A 24423-nucleotide genomic window follows, 5' to 3' on the forward strand; every position below is an offset into this window, starting at 1 on the left:
GCGCATTTTTATTGAACGTTTATAACTGTTAAAAACATGTATAAAATTGGTCCTGTTTCATAAACAAGGCACGCATAGTCATGTCAATGTTCAGTATTCATGTCATTATTAGCATTATCATTTATCAACATCAGCATCATCAGCACGTTCCATCTCAGTATTTGTCTAATAGTAGTATCAAGCATTCCCTAATATAAAAACACTTCCAATTTTTTTTTCCACAGAGGTTAAAATTTTAATCCGAGCAGCAAGACAATATTCATGCAAAGACGGGAGTGGAGGAGAAGATGCGAGCTGACTGGACTGACAGGATGATGGGTCTTTAATAGTAGGTCTCCCGTTCCACCCAACCTGGACGCACAGGGAGAGAAAAACAAACAAACATGGGATTTAGAGGCTTGGGTAGATTGGATATACTTTATTTAAAAAGAAACTAGAGGATGACAGAGCATTTAAAAGAGAGGAACAAGACCTAAGTTTCTCCTCCCTCACCAAGCATAAAAAGATGATCCCACAAGGCAGAGGGAGGTGTAGAGGAAAAACACAAGAGAAAGCAGCAGAGATGAAGAGGCAAAAGTGTGCAAAAAAAGAACAACAGTGCAGAGGGAGAGAGAAGTAAGAAAATACAAGAAGATATAATAAAGCATGGATTTTGGACTCACCTCCTGGGCTGCGTCTGAGGATAAGCTTACGGATTTCATCATAGATAAAGATGAGCAGGGAGTAGGGGAAGGCGCAGAACCACCAGTTGGGCCTGGAAAATAAAAGACATGAGAAACTGATCCAGTGCCCCGAGCGTGGATGGACAACATGTGGTAGGTGGAGAAGGCACGATTACAGAGTCAACCAGAGATGTGCATGGTTTATTGGTGGACTGGGAGGTAAGTGTTTGTGCTTTACTCACTTGAGAGGGTACATTCTGAGGGCGACGTCCATGCCTGGGCAGTATGAGAGGAAGGCAGCCAGGGCGGTCTCCTCAAACAGCCCAAAGATAAGGATCTTGTTCCTGAAACGCACAGGGGAGCAATTATGAATTTGAGAAAATAAAACCGGAGACCCAAACAAACTAATTCGAGTGGCTAAAAATAGCTAGGACTTTAACATCTTTATCATTTTGGTGCCAGGATTTCAAAGCCCAAAATAAACACAGCAGTTACCTGGAGTTCCTCCATGAAAAGAACAACAGCTACAATATGTTCCAGTGGCAGAGGGGACTTCTGATGAAACATCCACTCTAACTCAGACTAACAGTTCAGAGTTGGGCGAGGACACTAGTTCACTTCATACAAATAGTGGGTGTTCTTGCACTCACTTCATTCCCTGTTGGAAGACGGAGTTCCTCCTGGTCTTACAGATGATCAGATCGGCCCACTGGACAATGACGATGCTGACGAAGAAGGCTGTGTGGCAGGTGAACTCCACAATCTTCCTCTGCTCGTAAGTCTAACAGGGAACAGATCAGAAACAGTTTATACACGGTGATTATGGCCAAGTTTTAACTTTTACTTGTGGTCTGTCTGTATAAATGTTACTGACCCACTGTTGTCCATAGCTGTCCTCCAGATCATTACAGTATTTATTATCCCAGGACACTCTGATGCCCAGCAGGGTGGAGGGCAGGAAGCCATTTTCAGCCAAGATCACAAAGTAGGTGAAGAAACCTGCCAGCGCCTGGATCATACCTGATTGGACGAAGACATCAAGTTAAGAAATCTGCCACCGAATCAAGATAGAGATACTGTACAATTGTTTGATTTATGACTGAAATGGAAATCTGTCTTTTGAGCAGTTTCAGACTGAATTAACAAATGCAGTTAATGTCAAATTAGGATTCTAAATTAAACCATGAATCAATATACGATTAAGCAAACCAACTAGCCGTGTGTCTTTTGGGGAAAATATAATCAACGAGAAAGTGAATGACTGAGTCAGTAAATTTGTATAGTCAGTCTTTTGGGGAATTTTGAGGACTAAACCATATTTAATTTGATGGATAACTGGGTAAAAAAAAAAAAAAAGAATAATTATGTTGTCCTCTGAGGAATTAAGAGGCTTAATCAAAATGGAAATGATGTATGGGTCTTTTAGTCAATTAAATGTTTAAACTGTTATGAGATGAATAAACAAAGACACAATGAATAAATGTAAAGCAAAATGCAATAAAACATAACAGACAGTTGTATATTTAAGGAGCGGTTACTCTAAATCCTATAAAGAAATATTTGAATTCAAAAGACAGGCTTGTCAAAATGTGTTTGTTTCTTTTGTTTTTATGGCAAGCGATGCGACCTTTTTAAGACAATTAGTAGGAGGTCTGCTCCTTTGTGAAACATTATTTTGTAATGGAAAAGGAAAAGAGCAACAACAATGTCTCAACAAAAATTTTCCCATTGCAGCTTTGAGGAAAATCTGCACCAAAAATAATGACTCGTTTGTATTCTGCCCTTATAAAAAGCTAGTTCAGGGGTGGTCAAGCCTATTCTTGGCTTCATTACCAAAAAGGGAAAATCAAAAACCAGAGGCACTGCTTGTACGCACGCACTCAGTATGAGCCTATTTGTGGTGCCGGCCACTCTTCTAGTTATCTTGGACCACCCAGATACTGAGCTCCCTTCCCACAAAAATCTACTAAGGGACAATGGATATCAAACTTTCAGCTCTGTTTTTGGTAAAATTTGGATTTCTAATCAAAAAACGTCTGTTTACCGATCTGTCCGTAGGCTATGCTGATGAGCCTCTCATTCACCAGTTTGTCTGTTTTGGGGTTTCTGGGCTGTCTCTTCATGATGTCGCTCTCAGCAGCTTCATAAGCCAGGGAGATGGCGGGGACCTGGGAGACAGGACACAGGACCAGTCAATGAGCAAGTTGGCAAACCGGCTAAAGCTCTGTTCACACTGCAGGCCTTAAAACTCAATTCTGATTTATTGCCCAGACCACTTTTTTTATTGATTGTTCACATTATTTTTGTGTTTTTTTTGTGAACTGGCCACGGGCTGATAGTGACCCACATGAGCGAAAGAATACATCACACGCAGCCCGTTGTCGTATGGAGGTAAACCTAGAGGCCAGAGGTTCTATGTTTTTTTAAATTTACTTCAGGTGAAAGAAAGGGAATTCATGAGCAAATGATGAGCATGAGGAGAAAGAGGGACGCATTTTTAATTATGGCTTTTTGTGGAGCTTTTTGATTTCACCTAGTGCAGAATTGAGACGACAGTCGCTTTAGAGCGATGTCAGAGACGCATGAATTCTGCGCATTTCAAAAATCGGACCTGTATCTGATTTGGACCACATATGAAAGTGGCCTGAAATAGAAGAGATCCGATTCCATGTGACTTTGCCTCTTCATCCTCTCGGTTATAAAAATTAAAATTAAAATCTGATCTGAACACAGCCGAAGAAACCTAGAATCAGAAACAAATGCTATTTTTCAGTTAAGTTAAGAAGAACAATAGATGTGACACACAAAACCCTGTGATTAACCATATATAAGGAAAATGTTTGTGCAACATTTGAGCAGTACAGAAGAAGAAAGACTGCAGTTCACTCATCTTTACCATGTCAGTTCCCAGGTCAATGCAGAGGATGGTGACGGTTCCCAGAGGCAGGGGGATGTTGGCAATGATGAAGAGGAGGAAGGGGGTGATCTCAGGGATGTTACTAGTCAGAGTGTAGGCGATGGACTTCTTCAAGTTGTCAAAGATCAGACGGCCTGGTGAGAACATGACGCAAGTGCATACAGTCATTATTTTAATCATTTCAACCCTCCAGCTAAATAAGAACATTTTATTCCAGTGTAACTGTAAGTCCTTTAGTTAAAAAAAGCTTTAAAAGAACATTGTTACTGTTACCTTCTTCCACTCCAGTGACAATGGAGGCAAAGTTGTCGTCCAGCAGGATCATGTCAGCAGCCTGCTTGGAAACGTCAGATCCAGCGATTCCCATAGCAACGCCGATGTCAGCCTTCTTCAGAGCAGGAGAGTCGTTCACACCATCACCTGTCACAGCCACAATGGCTCCCTGCGGAGAGACGGAAGAGGGAAATATTATTATTTGTGTGTGGAGATTATCCACAGAAGGAGAAGGATAAATGAAAGTTAAGATAAAATGAATGAGGGAAATCTTCTAATCTGTGAATGTGTCGCACAATAAATACAGAGGAGCAGAGAATGTCACATTTTCTCAGCAAAACAAACGCTTGACTTCCGCTGAGATGAGAAGTCAAACTGATCTGTCTATGTATAAAAGAAACACTCGACTGAAGTAACAGGTGTCCCTTCCTTTTCAGAGAAAAAGAGTCACCATTCTTGCCGTTGAGTGACATTTGCATTTTCTAAAGTTACACTGCATCACACATAATTTTCTCTTGTGTGAAAGAAAAGCCTCATTTCTCAGAAGCTTTTCGGCACAGACAACTGTGATGACAATGAATAAGAGGCAGGGGTGGGGATCAGTCGAGAAACAAAGCTTGTATTCTGGGCAAAAATGTCAACGTTTGGATCTCAAGATAAAATCCTATGGGGCCTCCTTTAAGGAAAAAAGGAAATATTAGGAAGATGGCAGCTCTAAGAAGTTTGTATTGCTACCATGCACTTGAATGTGCTCCAGTAAACTACAGAAGGACCATAATTCATGCTACCTGATGCAGCAAATCTGCACTACTCTTCAACTCAGTGAACGGAGCAACATTTTAAATATAAAATTGAGAGTCCGCTAATGCTACACTGCAAATAGCATTGGACATAACTACAGTACGCATACTGTGCTATTACAATGCTATTTGCTGAATGACTGAGTAACAGAATTCAAGTCATTGGGTTCACAAGATGAAACGTCAATATGTCATAATCAATCCCCCTCCTGCTCCTCCTCCAGGCAGCATGTGGGCACACTGGAATACATTAGGTTGATTACTTCTGCAACTTTATGACAGACGTCAGCTATACTTGTATTGCTGGTGATAGCACATGTACTATAACTTCTGAATATGCTAAGGAGACTACCACACTGAAGCCAATTTAATCTGTATGAAATTTGGCTATTTTCAACCATTTCTACAGACGTGTAATTATGTAGCCAGGGTTTCCTTAAAGATAAAATGTCAAGAGATGAACCTGACACTATATCAGAGGAATAGATGGTTATTTTTGGTGGCCCAATCAGGAATTAATCAACAAAATCATTTACATAAATAAATAAATCCATAGTCCAAGTTCACACAACACTTAACAGAGTTGTGGGTGCTCAACCTACTGCTTCTCTTGTGAATATTCATGTGTGCGGGTAAGGTCACAGCTTGACAGATGCTATGCTTGATTATTCTTCCAACTTAATCATCATAGACTAAAGCAATAATCATAAATAAGCATTAGGGGATAGGGATATCAAATATTTGCGCATCTATTTACATAATAAGGCGCAGGCACATGCCGTGTTTGCCAAAACTGTTAAAGCAGCAACACAAACACCGCAGAGGCACATAAGAGCAGGAGAGTCCTCTCCCCGACACACAAACACACCTCCTCATTTGTTTTGTTTCTACCTGTCTCTGGCAGCCCTCCACAATGATCAGTTTCTGCTGTGGGGAGGTTCTAGCGAAAACAATCTCAGTGTGGTACTTCAGGATGTCGTCCAGCTGCTCCGCAGTCAGATCCTTCAGGTCGCCACCATGCACTACACAGGCCTTGGCATCTCTGCAGGGAACACAAAGCCGTTTTAGTTAGACTTCTTCACGCAGACAGACAGACGTAGGTGCAGAAAAACAAAAGTAATTAGAAATGGTTTAGGGTATCTGTAAAGGCTTGGATTAGAAAACAACACATTCAGAATAAAATGGGGCCCAGAATGGGACCTCTGGGTCCTCCAGGAGCAGCTCTGACTTTTGTTTCCATCACAGCTCAACATATTAACAAACTTCTCCTGTATCTGCACTTGTGCACCCAGGGTTTCTCAGTGTAGTTGGTACCTTGGGTTGACTTCGTTGATTGGGATGTTCAGACGGGCAGCGATGTCCTCAACAGTCTCGTTGCCTTCGGAAATGATGCCCACACCCTTAGCGATGGCCTTAGCTGTGATTGGATGATCACCGGTTACCATGATGACCTAAGAGAAGGGACCATTGTGCTGATGAGTATTATGCTCAAATTGTATTGTCATGGATACAACCATAATGAAGTAGGGATGTATTATTAATCACGCCACTTGGACGGCATACAAATGTGCAGACTGTGTATTAGTATTTTAACATAACCTGAGTAGTTTGACTGAAACAGCTTTATGTTAACCAAATAAGTAAATTTCATTTTACCTTGATTCCAGCGCTCCTGCATTTTCCCACGGCATCAGGCACGGCAGCACGAGGAGGGTCGATCATGGACATGAGGCCAATGAAGCACAGGTTCTCAGTAGGGAAGTTCACCTCTTCAGTGTCAAAAGCAAAGTCCTCTGGGAATTGGTCATCAGGCAAGTTGAAATGGCAGAAACCTGGATGGGACGCAAGACAAGAAGCACTTTAGAGTGACAAAAGTAGCCCAGTGAAGTGATTTTCTGATTGGTTGTTTGTTGTTTCTGCTCCGTTAAAATTAAGTCACTCCCGGCAGCCGTCGGTCCTTACCGAGCACTCTCTCTCCAAGACCTCCCAACTCCAGGTAGGCGTTCTGGAAGGCGTCTTTCATCTCGTCGTCCAGGGGCTGCTCTTTGCCCTGGATCATGATGGAGGAGCAGCGGTCCAAAATCCTCTCTGGGGCCCCTTTCATCACCAGCAGGTGCTTGGACTCTTCTTCAGGTGTGCCATTTTTGTGAATGGAAAGCTAGGAGCACATAAAAAATAATAAAAAAACATACAAAAAAAAAAAGAAAAAACAGGCCAGTTTGAGGATTCAGGTTTTAATGTTGTGTCTAGGTCCAACACTAACTTGTATAAAAAAGGAAGAAAAGGATGATAAACAGAGGAAATGACCAAAAACAACACTGACCCTTTAAGAGTTTCCAAAACCCTTGAACAGACAGATTCTTCTAGATGAATCCATTTTTTACAATTAGCAAAAAATCATAATGATATAAAAAGGTCACACAAAGATTTATGTTTTCCTGAACCAAGATCTTACATTACATTGTGGATTTACTGTCAACATGAGGGGAAAATAACCTGATATTAATGTTTCTGTGAGCCCATAACATTTCCAAACAATAGGAACATTTAGTAGAAATAGATTTTTCTGTAATGGCACCTGAAAACATGACAAACAGGTTTCCATCTCTCTAATAATGACAAAGTGAAAAACATTACGCTGCAAGCTAGCTACTCTTTCCATACCTGGTACTTGTTTGTAGAGTTGAACGGGATCTCCGCTATTTTGGGGGATTTGTCTCTCATTTCCTGGACTGATCCACAGCACAGCTCAATACATTTCAGCAAAGCCGACTCAGAGGCGTCACCAGCCACATCTCTCTGGAGGTGAAAGATGGAAAACGGAGAACACACATTAATCATAGACACAAAGTTCACCGTTCATAAGTAACATAATTGTCTTTATACATAGTCAGTGAGTCTGAATAACAAAACATCCTCAGACTAATTACTCAATGGTCCATCAGTGCAATGTAACACAACATATGTCTTACTCCACAGGTTTGTGTATCCACCTACAATTCAACAACAAAAACGAAAGAAAAATGCTAATTTTCTATATTTTTCCATCATAATTATTGGCCTTGATAAACACCAAGCCCATGTTTACTCTCCTTTCACTCTTGTAACAGTGACTGAGGGAAAAGTAATGAGCATTGAGAGAGACTGACTGGTAATTAAAGCCACCGTGCCAGCCAGACATTTACAGGTGATTAACACAGGGTGGAAACCAGAGACTTGGCTGCAAGGAAAGTCTGGGAGCCAAGAGACATACGTACTTATCTGGGTGCGTGTGCTTGTCTGTGTGTGCGTTTTGGGGTGGGGGTAGGAATAATTATGAGGTAACAACGTGTGTGTGTATACACCCCATGGAGTAAGAAGTAAGCTGGAGAACAAGCCTGTTGGTAAACATAAGTTTTGGGCCCTTCAGTCAGTCAATGTCTGATAGCAAGATCCAACTTTTTAACAGACCCTTGTCAGCCTATCAGAAGTTTTCTGTTTCTATAGTAGACATTTCAAGCTGAAGTGAAATAAAATTTTAGTACAGTACACATATCATTGCTTTTTGTTTCGACTTGTATACTAATTTGGTCAAAATGGTAAAGAAATATCAAGTTTTATACATTTTTCTGCAATAACCCCATAGAGTGTATGTGTGACCTCTACATTGCTTCCCAAAAGGTGTTAATATCTGATACTGACCGACTATGCTGGTTCTGGTTGTGATTCGTGCCAATCTGTGTGGGTGGGCACTAAAAATACTTCCATCACAATATCACCACAGTTCCAACGGCTACACACGGCCTCAGCCATTGCTCATTCCCATCTGTGACTTCTCATAATTCGAGTCACGGGGTAATGCAGGATCACTCGTTGCGGTGGGTTTTGATTGCCGTCACCACAACTGGATCCACAGGAGAGAGACGGCTAACGCTAGCTAAACCCCCTCCTTTCTAGAGTTTGTGAGAGCTGTTTAAATACCATGTTTCATGAGGTGCACTTGGAACAGGTGCTGGCATTACTAGAAATTAGATGAAGCCAAAATCAGGGAACAAAAAGTACAAAAGGGAAGAGGAACACTTGTTTGGTACTGCAGTTTTCCAACTGCTTGGAAAAGGGCACATTCAAACTGGGAAATGAATCAGCAGTACAGGATTTCTAAATCCTGCCCACATCATAAGCACACAAACTAAAGACCTAGAACAACAGAAAAGGCTTCCTTGATGTTGAACAAAGGATGAAAGATAACAGTTTGTTTTTTCAGTTTTAAGGGATAATTACTTCTCTGATAACATTACACAGTGCATGGGAAATATCTCTGCTCAGACAATGGTTGTCTCAGAGAAGACTTAATATGTGGATTAAACAGAGAAAGAGAAAGCCGATGGCAGGGGAAAGGAGGGTAAAATACCAACCTTCAGAATGGGGAGGTTGCTCTGCTCTGCCAGGAATACGGCGCGGTTGCAGAGTCCAGCGATTCTGGCCAGAGCAGCCCAGGTGGCAGAGCTCCTGTCGAAGGAGGTCCCGCTCTGGTTCTCTGTGGTGTCGGCCTCGTGGATCTGGTTGTCAAACCACATGTGGGCCACGGTCATCCTGTTCTGTGTCAGAGTGCCGGTCTTGTCCGAGCAGATGGTGGAGGTGGAGCCCAGGGTCTCGACGGCTTCCAAGTTCTTCACCAGGCAGTTCTTCTTGGCCATACGCTTAGCAGTCAGAGTCAGACACACCTAGAGGTGGGATTTGCATGAGTCAGTTAGTGGCTGAGTTGTTTTTGGGATCCATAATTGGACCTTTAACACTCATAAAAAACACACAAACTCACAGTGACAGTAGCCAGGAGACCTTCTGGCACGTTGGCGACAATGATACCGATGAGGAAGATGACGGCCTCCAGCCAGGAGTATCCAAGGATGAGGGAGAGAACGAAGAAGGACACGCCGAGGAAGACCGCCACGCCAGTGATGATGTGGATGAAGTGCTCGATCTCGATGGAGATAGGGGTGCGTCCAACTTCGAGGCCAGAGGCTAACGTGGCAATACGACCCATGACGGTACGGTCTCCGGTGCTGATCACAACACCGCGGGCAGTTCCTGTGGCGGGGATGATTTTTTTTTTTTTTAAACAGAAAACATCTCTGATTCACTGCAGAGTCTCTGTAGTAAAGATACAATGCAGCACTGTCTGAATGGCTTTGATGTGTGCCGTCATCATACCTTCAACACAGTTGGTGGAGAAGAAAGCAATGTTTCTGGTCTCCAGCGGGTTTTCATTGGAGAAGTCCGGAGTACGAGTCTGCGGCTCTGACTCGCCGGTCAGAGAGGAGTTGTCCACCTGAGAAATGAAACATCAACTGTGATTGATGAAAAACAATGCACCTTTGGAAAGAAAAGATATAAACACTGAGAAGATGGCTGCCAAAAAGTTCCTTTCTCAGGGAGGAAAACTTTCTCCTCAAATGTCAACCCCTCATCTCTGTGGTTAAAACAGCTACAGACGGGCAGATGGCAGATTCAGGTCAAGTTACCCTCTTTGGGTCCATTATGGAGCAACAGCTAAATGATGCAAAGGCAGGTGACAAGATATAACAATGAATGATGCAGAGGCTGACAGGAAACCATGGGGCAGAATTGGGTCAAGTGTTGCTCTTAGGTCTCGAGTTCAGTTTAGGACCCAAAATGGGTCACAGACTCGTTTTCTGCCCCACAATAATGCATGAAAAAAGTCAATTTATAAAAATAGTGACTTCAAAGGAAAAGTCTGAGAGGGCAATTAGGTGCTTCAACCTCTTCTTCACAGTCACACTCTGATAATTAAATGTACAGACAAAGGGCTTGAGATTATTTTAAAAAAAAAACAAGATAGTAATTGCTCACATCTAGCAGCTTGTGCTGAGTTTTATGAGGGGAAGCTTTTTACATTTCAAGAACAAATACATGCCAACTGCAAGAAGTTTCACTGAAAAACAAATGTTTTTCACGTGCCAGCTAAAGCGCAGCAGCAAACTGAAATTCAAGGAGTCAAGGTACCCCTTTAACTGCTTTGATGGAGAGAATTATTAATTCCTTAAATATGGGTCTTGCACAGAAAAAAAATGACTTGTGTCAAAGACGCCCACCTTGCAGCCGTGGGCGGAGATGATTCGCAGATCAGCGGGGATCCTGTCACCACCTTTCACCTCCACTAAATCGCCAACCACCACCTCCTCAGCGTTGATGCTGCTCTTTTCACCATCACGGACGACCAGGGCTTGCTACGAGAAAAGACGGGACAGAGAGAGACACTCGTGTAAGACAGCGGTAAAAGTGAGATTGACGGCTTTCTTTTGTCTGTTTTAGCTGCCTTAACCTCCACATCCTGCATGCAAAGATAATTTTTTTTCATAATACAAGGATTTATTTATCATTTTACAACACAGGGTTGTATGAAGATGAATTTGTAGATCCCTTTATGCTACTCACAAAAATCAAACTAAGGACAAAAATTGATTTACACTAGTTGGATGGATAAATAAGTCATAGAAATAAAGCTGTTTTACATGGTGGAGTGCTGAGGATGAAGGGAGGAGTCTCATGGTGTTAGGGAAGAAGCTGTGAAAATGATTTTCATTAATAACCTCCAAATTATTCAACAGGGCTAATGAGATTCAGATGTCAAGAAGACTATTGTTTTTGAACCACAAAGTGGATAAGACTTTGAATTAATATATTACAATTAAGACATCATGACAACACTGAGGTTTTTTCAAAGAAGCGGTTTCAATGTAGTTACACAGTGTTATCTCATGTTTTCCAGTAATTTCTTGTGATCTTAATCCATTTATGAATATTTCAAAAACAGTCAACGGGGACCAAACGCCGATGCGGTTACTGAAGAAAAAAAAGAAAAAAAAGAAGAAGAAAGGTATAAAATGTGAGCGGTACCTGTGGGACCAGGTTCTTGAAGGAGTCCATGATCTTGGAGCTCTTGGCCTCTTGGTAGTAGGAGAAGCAACCAGTGATGATGACAACAGCAGAAAGCACAACACCCAGGTACAACTGTGAGGATCAAAAATATCAAAGGAAACATTTTAATCCAACATTTCAATTACCACGATCAACTGCACAATTAAGAAATATACGTTTTATTTTACACGTTGGTACTAGCAAACAAACTTGAAACTTGATACTCTAAATGCATCATAAAACAATATCATATTGTCACATCGAGACATTACATAGATATTTTAAAAGGACCTTTATCTTACGTTATCATTCGCGGGCTCATCCTCCATTGCAGCCTGGATACCATAGGCCAGGAAACAGAGGATAGCACCAGTCCACAGAAGCATGGAGAAACCGCCAAACATCTGAAGAAAAAAAAGAAAAAGAAAGAAAGACAGGAGTGACCTTCTAAACCTGGAATGTGAGTAAGTACTTTCAGTCTGTGAAAAAGTGTAAATTATTAAAAAACTTTAATACAGAGGCTAAAAACCTGGTAAGGCATCAATATCAACAACTGTGCAAGCCACCAAGCTTATCTAACCTGTTTGCAGAATTTGACCCACTCTGGGGTGGTGGGAGGAGGAGTGAGGGCGTTGGGCCCGTCACGGGCCAGAATCTCAGCAGCCTTCGCGCTCGTCAAACCCTTATATGGGGAGAAGACGTAGATTTTAAACAATTGCTTGTTGTTAACCAGCCAAACAAACTCGGTGACAAAAGAGGGGGATGTAGGTGCTACTAGTTGCCTAGCAACACAGCATCAACAGGAAAAATGGGACAGGTAGGAGGAAGAAAACAGAAGGAAGAGGAAGAAGAAATGAAGAGTAGTGAAGGTAAAGGAGAGGAGACAAGATGAGCCAAATAGCATCATATGAAATCAGGACACACGGGCTTCTGTAGCTAATAAATTATTCACAACTGCTGCATACGCATGCAAGCACATGCAGAGTTTGGAGACACCACTACAGAGGCACTGATTAACTATTCTCCTTGATCTTTTCTGCATGACCAGGAGCACATTTGCATGAGCAGAGAGGGCTAAATGGAGTTTGATAACCTGAAATTTATGCCATTTAAAAAGGTATCATTAAATTTTTTCTGAAATATATTTGTTTGTTTGTTTTCTTGTGGAGAGTTATCTGAGGAAAAGGCTGACACTTTCATATCTGTATGGCAAGTATGAAACTACAGCCAGCCTATCTGGCTGCTGGTTGTAGCTTCATATTTAGAGGCTTCTTGTCTCCCTCTCGGCAAGAAAGCAAGTGTCTTTCTCTTTAAAAGGTGGCACAAGAAACTCAATGCCATACTTTTGTTAAAATAGAAATGTGGTCGAAAACGAGGAACATTTACTGTTCCAGCTAGTTTTTACATGATTCATCATGAGCGTTAAGATGGGTGAGACAATTCCATAAAAATTATTTATTTGGAATGGAGGAGTTTTTGAACTCTAAAAAGCATAACCCTAAACCTAGCAAAAACCTACCTACCTACCTTTGAGATCAAATCTCTCTCTCCACCCTTCGTCTCAATCTCAAACCTTCTTTTGCCCTTTAACCTTCCCCCTCCTCCTCTCTCTAGATCCACACTCTGTTTAATAAACCCTGGAAGTGCAGAGCCTTAAGTAGCTGATCACATCCGCAATGACATTTCCTTCACGATGTGAGAGAAGATATCATCCCGCTTTAAACAAAGTCCACTGTTTAATTCATATAAGCCTCATTAATCATTCATTAACTGAATATCAACTGCCAGACTGAAGAGAAGCATGGAAGTTAACGGCCAGCAGCAGCCAGTATGCTGCTGATATCTGATATTTATCTGCTTATCATGATAAATCTAGAAACACCAGCTGCCAAATTTGCATCTCAGTGTGACTTTTAAAGCTGCAGGTGTAACACATTTCAGGCAGAACACATTCAAAAACAGATACATAATACAGCTTGTTTCCCCTCTTTATCTCACTCACGTTGTTCAGGTCTGTTCCATATTTGCGATGGAGCTCATCAAGGGTCAGCTTGTGATCATCCTGCAAAGACACATGGAGAAAAGCAGGTGGCATCAGTCCAGTGTTTACATCTGTGCGCATGTATGTGTGTTCAATATGCCAAATTCCAGTGACATTTACAGCGCATTGTGTGCTGACCTTTCATTTTAAAATGACTACCTCTCACAAGGTAGAGCCACAACAATGACAGGAAAATTCACCGTTTAGGTGAAAAGAATGAATGGATGGATGGATGGGGAGCCAATAAAAGACACAGGGGAGGTAAGAAAGAGGAAGAAAAGGACGGGAGGCATAAAAGTGAAATATGTTGTATGGTAAGCGAGCAATAAATTGAGAAAAGAGGAGCATGATATGAAGTGAGAAAGGGATGGAGTTGGATAAAAAATTCAGAATAAGTTGGCACAGATAAAAGGAAGCAAAGACACATTCAATGTGTCTGCAATTTTTTAAGAAGCTAAATGTACGTTACCACACCATAAAGTGAAGCCTGGAATTAAATTTAAGACAAATGGGATACTTAATAAGTAAAGAATAATATCTAATGGATCCAGAAATCCAACTGTCTACTTTTATAGCTTCATTACATTTACAGGCCTTTAAATAGAATATTTAAAGGCCTTAGTACTTCAATTTTTAACCTTGAATTTGGATATTTTTAGCTCTTGACTGTGACATGAGAGAGAGGGGTGTGGCAAGAAGAGGCACATGGAGGGAGGAGCAGTAAAAGAAATAAAATCCCCACAATGGAGAGGATGGGATAGTCATGTTGGAAGCTGGAGCCAGTGGATAATCGGAGGAAGACGTCCTGAGGCCAGTGAACAGAGTGAAACACGAAAGTAAAGCTGAGACACTCACCATATCCACTTCCTTCTTCAGTTCATCCATATCCTTCTCTTTCTTCTTCCCCTTCGCCTTCTTCTTGCTGCACTGCTCCGAGGTCGCAGCCAGCTCATACTGCTCACGTCCATCCTGGAAACACAATGGATGAGAAACACAGTTTATTAACCCTTTTAAATAACAACTCTGAAAAACAGATCATCTCCCAGCTCAAACAAACCTACCTACCATTATTGCGGTGCCAATTTGTGGATAATATCAGTGATGAGCAATGCTGCCTTCAGCAGTGATACAGACCAACAACTGGGACACAGCATAAACAGTGAAAGTACAACAGTTCCTTTCAACCAAGCAGCCTGAGGGGTTTAGAAATGTGCTTTATCGGTTGTTATGCCAACTCGTCGCGGGCAATGAGCTAGTTAGCATCGTTTCGACTCTGGTGGGGCTCTTTTTAGGCAATGCACAAGCGTTTTAGAAAAGATATAACGCACAATGGATATTCTAAAGTATGATTATAGATACTTCGGTGCAAGGTGCCCTCTAAGGTCCTGTACTTCCCTATAGTGATAAAACAGTGATAAACATAACATCTTGTAAAACTGCCGCTCTATTGTCTCAAATCTTTGTCTCATGGGTCCTTTGGGTGGAGCTGCACTTGGGCACAAGGAACAAAGTTCCTAGAAATGAGCAGTACTCAAAAGCCTCAGTTAACAGTGCTTGATACCAACCATGGCTGTATTACAGACTATAAAGGGCACAATTTATTTTTTTTTTTAAATGTCAAAGGGATCAAGACAGAGATCATTCTGGCCCAAATACAAGCTACAATTTACACACTTAACAACAACTTCACAAACTCGACATGTCTATGCATGACGGCCATTTCAACAAAGGATGTTTTATTTGAGAACATTTAGGGGGTAATGTAATGGGTCATGCATAAGTAACATGCTGACTGTTGCTGAGGTGTGTCTGATGAAACGTGAGCGCGCCAGAAGTGCCAGAAGACATTTTCTCATCCTGCATCTTTTTGAGACTCCATGTGGGTCAACTCACATAGAACCACATATATTATTAAAAAAACAAAAAAAAAAAACAAAGTCAACACAGCCCAGTCTAAACAGAGAAAACTGTGGCCTAAATTGGGGAGACAAACTGCCACAAACTTTGATAGTCCAAGGAAAAAAAAGAAACAAAAAGAAAGAGTCACCTCTTTACTCGTCACATAGAGTTAGGTTTTGATCAAGAGCCCTGTCGGATGAGCAGAATAGTGAATAAAGTCTGAGACCCTGGCTTTATGGACACGCGTGCCATCTGCCAAAGCAAACAACTCCTATGGGGATCCGCTTACAAACTTTTTAAAGGCTTTCTATTGTGAGAGCAGCTTTTTATAAACCACATTTCATCTACATCAGACCAAAACTCTGCTTGCTACGCATGTCTTTAATATGTGTGTTTTGATTATTGAGTATTAATCCTAAGTAATCCACAAGTGAAACCCGGGATATTAACATTCTGCTCCACCCGTGAACTCTTAATCTTTCAAACCAGTGACGATCACTGAGTGCAGGGTTGTTTTTTTACTGATCAGCAGAATATTTTGCGACCTCTGAGAAAGAAAATTTATTCAACCATTGAAATAAAACATTCTGAAAGGATCAGTCAAGCTCAAGCATGACACTTTGACAGTGTACAACAAGAATGAAAGGGAGGAACAAGCGTCACATGGTCTTTAGTCGGTTGGTAGATAAGTGATAAGTGAGACAGATTAGGCTGCAGAGAGAAAACAAAATCCCCCTTGTTTAACACCCAACTTTGCAAGAAAGGGTGTCACTGAGTGAGAAAATACATAATGCTTTAGGCTAGTCATTCACCAACAGCTTCCCTACACATAACCTCACCAATTAAAGTACCTCAGCCAAACCAAGAGTGGAACACCAAACCACACTAGAGTCATTTTCTGGTAATCACACTCAGGCACATTTTGTTGATTTTAACTCTGGCTGTGATACAAATTATCTCGCTGTAGGCAGGAAATAAAAAAAAAGCAAGGAAAAAAGGATTTTATTCAACAAAACAACATTTCCAAGTTTTGGATCTCAGAGGAACACACACAGTCATCTATCCTAATAATAATTTAAGTTGTAGAACTAGATGAAACACAAACATTTCAAGTACAGAAATAGCCTTAATTTGTGTGTTTCTTCTCTCACTTGACATCCCCTATCACACCATCTGCTCTGGCACTTTGGCGCAGAATGACAGTGGGCCCTCTCCTCTGTCCCTTTCTCTCTGCTGTCTCCTCCACATGCATCCCCTCTCATTATCAGCGGTCACTGTGGCTGACAGAGCCAACAAAGGCCCGGGCAAAGATTGTGTCTTCTAGATGGCTGTAAGCCAGAGGGTGTGTGAGACAAAGTGACAGAAAGAGAGGGAAAGTGAGATAGGGAGGAAGAAAGAGGGCCAGAGAGACAGATGAGGTGGGGGAAGAAGTACAATTTAAACAAACCTGAATTTGCTAAATTGAGCACTAAACCACAAGTATGAAAGTAAAATTCCCACTAAAAAAGAAAATCACACTGAAGCAAACATCAAAAAGATAGATGATATCTCTTGCACAACAGAAAATCTGCACCATCCTTCCTAGCAGTCTTGCCGCTGGTATAATCAGGTGAGTTGCAACCAGCACCTGTATGAGCCTACACACTTGATTTATAGACACTCCCCACAGCCAAACATAATTATTCCACATTATCCAGATGGCCAGCGTAGCCACACCTGATATCATTTTATAAAGGATATGAACATCCTTCTTTCACAGTCTAGACAGTCTAGAGTCCACCAAATCCATAAACATGACTAATAATCCCAAAATACAAACAAACAGTGAATTTAAAGATACACCGCATAAACTTGGATTGTGTGATGTGACGAAATATATCATGAGAAATATGTCTCATATTGTGGGCTATGTTAATCCATTGCTAGGACGTTATGGTGTTTTACAGGATGGCAGTGTCAGATGTACTTTGTGTTTAGTGCCAATTAGCCTATATTAGCATGCTGTCACACATGCTAACATGTCTGTTAGCATTGTCACTGTGAGAATTTTCGCATGCTGATGTAAGCATTTAGCTCAAAACAGCGCTGTGCCTAGGTACAACCTCAGCTGCTAGCGTGGCTGTGTATCATGGTACATCTTATATTGCAGTATAAAACTGCATATTCCATGGCTTAAGATTGTATCCATATTACCGGGGCTGGTGGAAAAAAGTTAGTCTGGAGCCCTGCATATTACCCACTCTATAAACAAATACAACACCCAGCCAATGAATAGCATCCAGGTGTTATATACACGTTAGGGGCCCAATGGCACTTGCAGCATCACTTAACAGGTGAAAAATGTGTAGGCCTGTTAGTGTGAGCGCCAATCACAGAGAGGGAGAGAAGGATAAGCCTGTGCATGTTTCAGGTAGGTAACAGGAGATTGCAACACTAGAAGTTGACATGGATTAGCGGTTAAGGCTCATCTATAATTCAGCACTGTACAAGGATCAGAGGTGTTAGCATGTTAGCAGGAAGGGAAGAAGGCTGCCGAAAGACTACTAATGAGCTATTTGTCTGCATGCAACACCACAGTGTGCAGTAGCCATTTTGAAAACTCTTTAGAAGGCCATATATTGGACACAGAGTGACCCGTGTATGTGGTATGACCATATATGGACATCCTGCACAGTCCCAGTCATGGAAATATGCTAACTAATATTGTTTTTCTACTGCATTAGCCTTTTAAAGTTTCCCAGGCAGTCACCAGAGCAGAGGGTATGATCCCAGCACATGTTGTTATTGTTGCTCGAGCCCCCTGGCCAGCTAAGCTGGGAAAACACTGAGAATAGTTCTGGATCACTGCGGCCAGATCTTAGTCTCTGGAACCCTGAGGGCCCTCCAGAGGCCATCTGGCTTGAGGCAAATGTTTCACAAACAGTGGTCCAGAGCCCGACGTTGGAACACAGACTTGTTTCCAACAGACATGACAGAAGTACTAGTGGGTTTTTCAGCCTAATTTTCTATAAGATATATTTATGGTTTCCTATATTTATGTATAGCACACAATTACAGAAGGTCTGTAAGAATATACTGTGGTCAAATCCTTTTTATAAAAACATTGATATACTGGTGTATTATTTAGATATTTAGAGGTGATGGCATTCATTCAGTGACATTTGAGAAATAAAAAAATAACATTTCTAAAACTTTGTGTAACAATGACAGTACTAAACATTTTATTAATAATACATCAATTACCTGCCAAAGAATGGTGTCCTTGCTGTGCATTACAAAGTAAGTGTCATTGTTTCCCATACATAGGCTTTACTTGGGCGGGCTGCCCAGGTAGATTAACAGCGGGCAAAGTAAATTTGGCTACCCATTTTAAAAACGTTCTTGATTGCAGCGCTGTGCATATTTGCTCCGCACATCGTCTCACTCGGTCGCTCTCTCTCTCGCAAACACGGACAACATAAACATAAACACCGCTGCACAAATCAGTCCAACACAATGCTGTCAATGTCGGAGACCCATCTTCAAAACAGTTAGGCCCTATTAGCAAGCATGTAAGGAGCCTAGCTAATAAGCATAGCTATGTTAACTTTGGAAAACAGCAGTCGAAGTTAGCACGCTATATAACTGGTAGTCTACAGGTGTGTTCAAGATAACTAGCTGACTTTCGCCGACTTGATAGATAGGGGAATAAAAACAGCGCAGTCAAGTCAGACACAATCTACCTCCGATAGACTGCTTGAGCTTACTCAGGCCTTGCTCCCAAGAATTCCCATTACAAGGTCTAGTGATATATCGTTATCAGTTTTTACGAATTATACAATTCACTTCTTAAGGTTCTTTTAGGACACTTTGCTGTTTGAACGTGGTTAACACCACATGTTTGCTGAATCTCAAGAAATGGTAATATATTAACGATTAATGTTCATAAAGTATATACTGATCATTTATCACTATTGATGAACCCCACAAAGAATAGTATAGCGTTTAAAAGCAGAACTTTAATGCATTTTCCTACAATTCTCGGCAGGCATGCAAAATTCGGTATAACACCTGTGACAGTCAACTGCTAAACCCCCCCGCCCCAGTTACGCTGTCAATCTGTGGGAAACACTGAAGTTAGTTGCTAACCTAGTCATTAACTCCAGTTTGATATGATAATTTATCACTATTGATGAACCCCACAAAGAATATTATAGCATTGAAAGCAGTATTTGGAAGTGCGTGCAATTCTCGGCAGGCATGCAAAATTCGGCATAACATCGGTACTGTTCATCATCAGGCTGCAGCCTCTGCCGCTCTTTGTCGGCTCCTACATACACACACAGCACCCAGCAGAGAGAGAAGCCGCGCCGTCGCTTTGGAGACAGTAAAGTTAAGCTAGCTCCAAACTACTCGAGTTGCAGACAGCTACGCTCATTACTGAAAATACGTGCAATAAATCCTTTGCGAGTAAAAAGACAATACTTTATCAATACACCTGTCTGTAAGGTAAACATTTAGAAAGGGTTCATTTAATCATCTATCCTCAGTCTGTCATCCTGTATGTTCTATACAAGCACAGCGTTAGCTTGGCAATTAGCCAAATGTTACAAACGAGCTAAATTGAAAGCTGTTTGGAGCATAGTCTGTATTCTTAAAATCTGGCACATTGTTAAAAACTCAGCTGCTGGCTGAGACAAACCAGCCACTCCTCCTACCAGGTAACATTACTGGCAGGCAGTGAGAAGATGCTGACTGCTGAGATTTTTATTCTTTCTGAACGTCAGTATTGTGATGTCACATATTTGCTGCATATAGTGATGTTGCTGTTGTAAACATTAATGTTGCTGCTCTAGAAACAACATTTAGCTTTATTTAAAATATTCAATTCTAATCCTATAAATTAATTTAAGAACAACTAGGCCGTTATTATGCACACTACAATATTTATTTATCGCAAGTCATATGTCATCAACATAGAACAATGTTTTCGCACATTAAATATTTTCCTCATACCGTGCAGGCCTACATCAAGCCCGTTGGTTCTGGTCTCACCAAATAACTGTCACCAAATAATAGTAAAGTATCGATAAAGAATCGGATCGCTAAGCAGTCTCAATAACGGTATCAATAAAAATTAACAAGCCCCGTCCCGAGTGTTATGGTATACCAACAAGTGAACAAATTATACACAAGAGCAATTAATCAATGCTAGAGAAAATCAAAATTGCTCACTTGCTAGCTCTTTGGTTACCTGAAGAGTTTGCATAGCAACCAATAAGGCCTGTATATCTGCAAGATCCAAACACCTGATACCTCAAATGCCCCACTTCAAGCAAATAAATACAGGCCGAGGAAGTGCCAGGGTAGAAGTGTGAGCCCATTTCAGGGCACATCGTCCCTAATAACAAACTCAAAGAGCAAGCTGATATTCAAAGATTTAAATTAAGACTACAGTTTCCTGCTCTGGAAAGCTGCTCCTATATTAGACCAGCGGTTGTTTACGTCTGACAAGCAACAGTGAAGCCGACGCAGCTGCACAGTCCCCCCCTAGTGCATGTCTGCACTTGGCATTTCCTTTCAAGTCAAATTGAACTGTGATTTCTCCCTTTGCCCCAAAGTTTGTGTTTTCAGCACTGTGTCCCTGCCCGCTCTCTTTACTCAATCAGAGCATTCGTTTGTTCGTTTGTTTCAAGTCTCCGCTTACTTCAACTGACATTGAAATGTTATCGTTATCTCATTTGAAATGTAACCACGATTGGCTGGTTTAAAATATCTTTCTGCAATATCACTCCCACACCAATATGTGGCTTTTGCAATCAGGCAACGGCTTTACCAGAAAAAAAACCAAGCAGGCAATGACACATCTCCACCTGGGTCGTGGAGTATCTGACCTTGAAGAATTTTTAACACTTATGTATTCAGTACGATATCTTCTCACATGGTGCTAAGACCCCAACTACCACACTCGACTAACACTTTCATCTTCAGTTTTAGCATTTTCATTATTTGTATCAGTACTCAACACACCTGGGTGCAGGGCCTCCAAGGGAAAGTCCCATGTAATCAGATAGTATCATACTTCACTAACAAGTGCACTTGTCACACTCTCAAATAAGCCGTAGAGAGACCTGTCTGGAATTTAGTCAGCTCAGCCATCTTACTCACGTTGTACAGAAATGAGTTTACCCACTTCCTGGTGAAGTTTTGTAACATAACTGCACTTGTGACTTTACTGACTGTTGCCGACACATTATAAAATCCCTGAGACTGGTGTGTGTTTGAACTGCACTTACGCTCAGTCCAGTGGCATCTTCTGGGGTTGTGTAGCTTGACCATCATGTTTTCCTAGAATTAACACAGCGAGGGCACAAAATCTTCTCATTTTCTCTTTTCAACGATTGCCTCTAACTGCTCTCTTCCTTCAGTCAGACCACAAAATCCACTTACAGCAGTTTTGATGAGATTAAATATCAAGGTACTGAGTCAATAGTGTTAAGACCACAGTGCCTTACATGATGGTGCATATCACACAGATCAGCTCCGACAGATAACAGGTGTATACGACAGACATCAACCATTGGTGCACCAATGTGTATCTGCATGTACACACATCCATTTTCTTCACACCTATGTAGTATAATGCAAGGCTGAGGGTATTGAGGACATGTCCACAGTATTTTTGTGGGGAATTAGGATTTTAATTTGCATGTTAGCAAAATAATATTTACAGAAAGTATAATTGATTAGTGAGGGTGGTTTTGGTAGGGGTGAGTTGGACCATAGTATTTCTAAACTCTGCTACGGCCCTGGTCGACGTATTAACGTGGGGTGGAGACCATCCTGTTTATCTTGACATCATAGGCTACAGATTTTCTTAAGTTGATTTGGCAACATTACCACACACCTCAAAGCCCATATACTTTATAGGTGTTATTTAACACTTACAGGACGCTCCTGAAGTAGAGGTTCTGCAAATGCTACCAATAGTGGCGCCTCTGAAATGTTACCCATTTTGTTTTTCCATGTTTTCTTTTTTATGCAGCTTTCACACAGTAGAAGTTCAAGGTCAACATAACCTTATCAGCAGCAGCAGAGCGGGAGGAGAATATATTGATAGAAAAACAAAAATCATGATACGGAGGTACAAAGGAAAGGAGAAGATAGGCGTGAAGGAGTATTGGCTGCGATGAAACGTGAACCACAAACTGCCGTGGGATGTGTCACACACACACACACCCCCCTCCCTACTGGACTCAGAACAATGGCCCTTTGTACAACTTCCATAAATCTGCATCAAAAACACAAACAAAAGGCTCTGAAATCATTCATGTGACTGTTAAGACCACGAGCGTGTGGGATACTTTATCCAGCAGTGACGCTGACCAACACGGCATTGTCTTCAGCTTTTTATGGAGATTTGAAAATGGACTATGACCAAGGAACAAAACTGCAGCTTATTTACGGGTTGGGTTTATGGTATTTGCAAAACACCTTTTCTGTTTTCCTGGAACTGTCAACCAGGCTACAGTTAGATCTGATCAAAGTCTCGGTACAGATTACAGACTGAGTCGCCTCATTCAGTGACGTAAAGTTATACCAGTTTAAGTGTTGTTGTCATTAGAGACCCAATACCGATCCTGATTCAGCTGAACACTGTAAAGGTTGCAAACTAAACGTTATATACCTTGGTCAGGAAGCTGAATGAAAGTTAACTGGAATTTTTGCTGAAACTGAAGAGAGGGAAAACAGACAAAGAAAAGCAAGGATTAGTGTGAGAAGAACATTGAGAACACATCTGAGAGAGACCATATAGTTGAATGAACAAGCCCCCCCCCCCCCCAAATGATCATTTCTGAGGCTTCTTTCCCTCCCTTTACCCACTTTTATTCTGGCCTGACAGAGCAAAGTCCTACAGGCTCAAACAAACAGACGAGAGCGTTCGGTCAAGCGGTCACATATTTTAAAACGCACTTTGTACAGGCAGACTTGAATTCCTATGAACACTCATTGCTGGTGCCAGGGTCTTTTGCCAGATACACAAGCTGCTCATTCAACTGTGCCTGCCCACACACACACACGCCTGGGACTTTGCCCCGTTGCTACCGGCGACTATTGCCACACCTCTTGCAATATGTGAATGGACAAAGTCAAGTGTTGTAGCCGCTCCCCCCCTCTCTTTCTCCCTCCTCCTTCCCACGTCCCCTCTCTACTCTCCCATTTCTCTCCCTCCTCCTTTATCTTTTCATTTCCTCCAACTACCCCGTTTTCTGTTCAAACTGTGAAACGAAAGTGTGTTAATTTACACGGGGCCCGTGTTTTACACTCCCTTCACGTCCCGCGCAACATTCAGCTTTCTTCTAGCGGAACAAAAGTGAATGAATGAATCAATGCCTTCCCTTGTGGGCAACTTCTCTACTGCCGGGGTGACGCATACCCGTCCTTAAAAACTTCCTTCTTAAAATGTATTGTCTTTCTACCATAACTGTCAATTATGTAATGGTTTATTTGTTCCTATACATTCGATTTACAGCCAGCGCTTTGGTTCATGTACATCATGTGAATGTGGCATCGTCTAGTCACAAGCCCACTCTTATTATTTTTCCAGGGTGCTTCGGGTAAAGCTATATTGTCCAGTTTTACACATCAGTTGTGGAATATGTGCTAATGTTTTTTCTCCATTAGTTTGTTTTGATAGCCTGACTTCTGCTGAGACAAATGTACTAGAGTTAACGGTCAAGACTGCATCTTAAAATCACTGGCCAATCTGTCTCATGTCTCTCTTGGCATCTTTAAGGCATATTCTATTTTACTGATTAATATAACGGGTTTATTAGAATGCTGTGTTCAATGTTTTTCTGGCTGTTCTGCACTATGAGATCACCAAGTTCCTCGGGCTGCACGATTCTGGCCAAAATGATAATCACGATTATT

The 24423-nt window shown here is 41.5% G+C and overlaps 1 protein-coding gene across 1 annotated transcript in view; it reads right to left on the bottom strand.

Annotated features, from left to right (window-relative positions):
- Positions 1 to 219: 219 nt before the first annotated feature.
- The window catches only part of LOC119904401 (sodium/potassium-transporting ATPase subunit alpha-1), a 29781-nt gene continuing 5577 nt past the window's right edge, over positions 220 to 24423 (bottom strand). The window contains exons 2-23 of the mRNA XM_038721037.1: positions 14467 to 14580; positions 13573 to 13632; positions 12151 to 12252; positions 11873 to 11974; positions 11550 to 11663; positions 10745 to 10879; positions 9843 to 9960; positions 9451 to 9719; positions 9047 to 9355; positions 7317 to 7451; positions 6615 to 6810; positions 6309 to 6484; positions 5967 to 6103; positions 5544 to 5694; positions 3853 to 4021; positions 3559 to 3713; positions 2707 to 2830; positions 1537 to 1682; positions 1313 to 1443; positions 905 to 1006; positions 663 to 754; positions 220 to 351 (exon numbers count right to left, since the gene is read on the bottom strand). Coding sequence (XP_038576965.1) covers positions 323 to 351; positions 663 to 754; positions 905 to 1006; positions 1313 to 1443; positions 1537 to 1682; positions 2707 to 2830; positions 3559 to 3713; positions 3853 to 4021; positions 5544 to 5694; positions 5967 to 6103; positions 6309 to 6484; positions 6615 to 6810; positions 7317 to 7451; positions 9047 to 9355; positions 9451 to 9719; positions 9843 to 9960; positions 10745 to 10879; positions 11550 to 11663; positions 11873 to 11974; positions 12151 to 12252; positions 13573 to 13632; positions 14467 to 14580 — 3066 coding nt within the window. The 3' untranslated portion in view covers positions 220 to 322. The remainder of the gene's footprint in view (positions 352 to 662; positions 755 to 904; positions 1007 to 1312; positions 1444 to 1536; positions 1683 to 2706; positions 2831 to 3558; positions 3714 to 3852; positions 4022 to 5543; positions 5695 to 5966; positions 6104 to 6308; positions 6485 to 6614; positions 6811 to 7316; positions 7452 to 9046; positions 9356 to 9450; positions 9720 to 9842; positions 9961 to 10744; positions 10880 to 11549; positions 11664 to 11872; positions 11975 to 12150; positions 12253 to 13572; positions 13633 to 14466; positions 14581 to 24423) is intronic.

The sequence above is a fragment of the Micropterus salmoides genome, unplaced genomic scaffold (assembly GCF_014851395.1).
Source record: "Micropterus salmoides isolate LMB-PRFRI ecotype aquatic unplaced genomic scaffold, ASM1485139v1 Ms_hic_scaffold_1, whole genome shotgun sequence".
Taxonomy (NCBI): domain Eukaryota; kingdom Metazoa; phylum Chordata; class Actinopteri; order Centrarchiformes; family Centrarchidae; genus Micropterus; species Micropterus salmoides.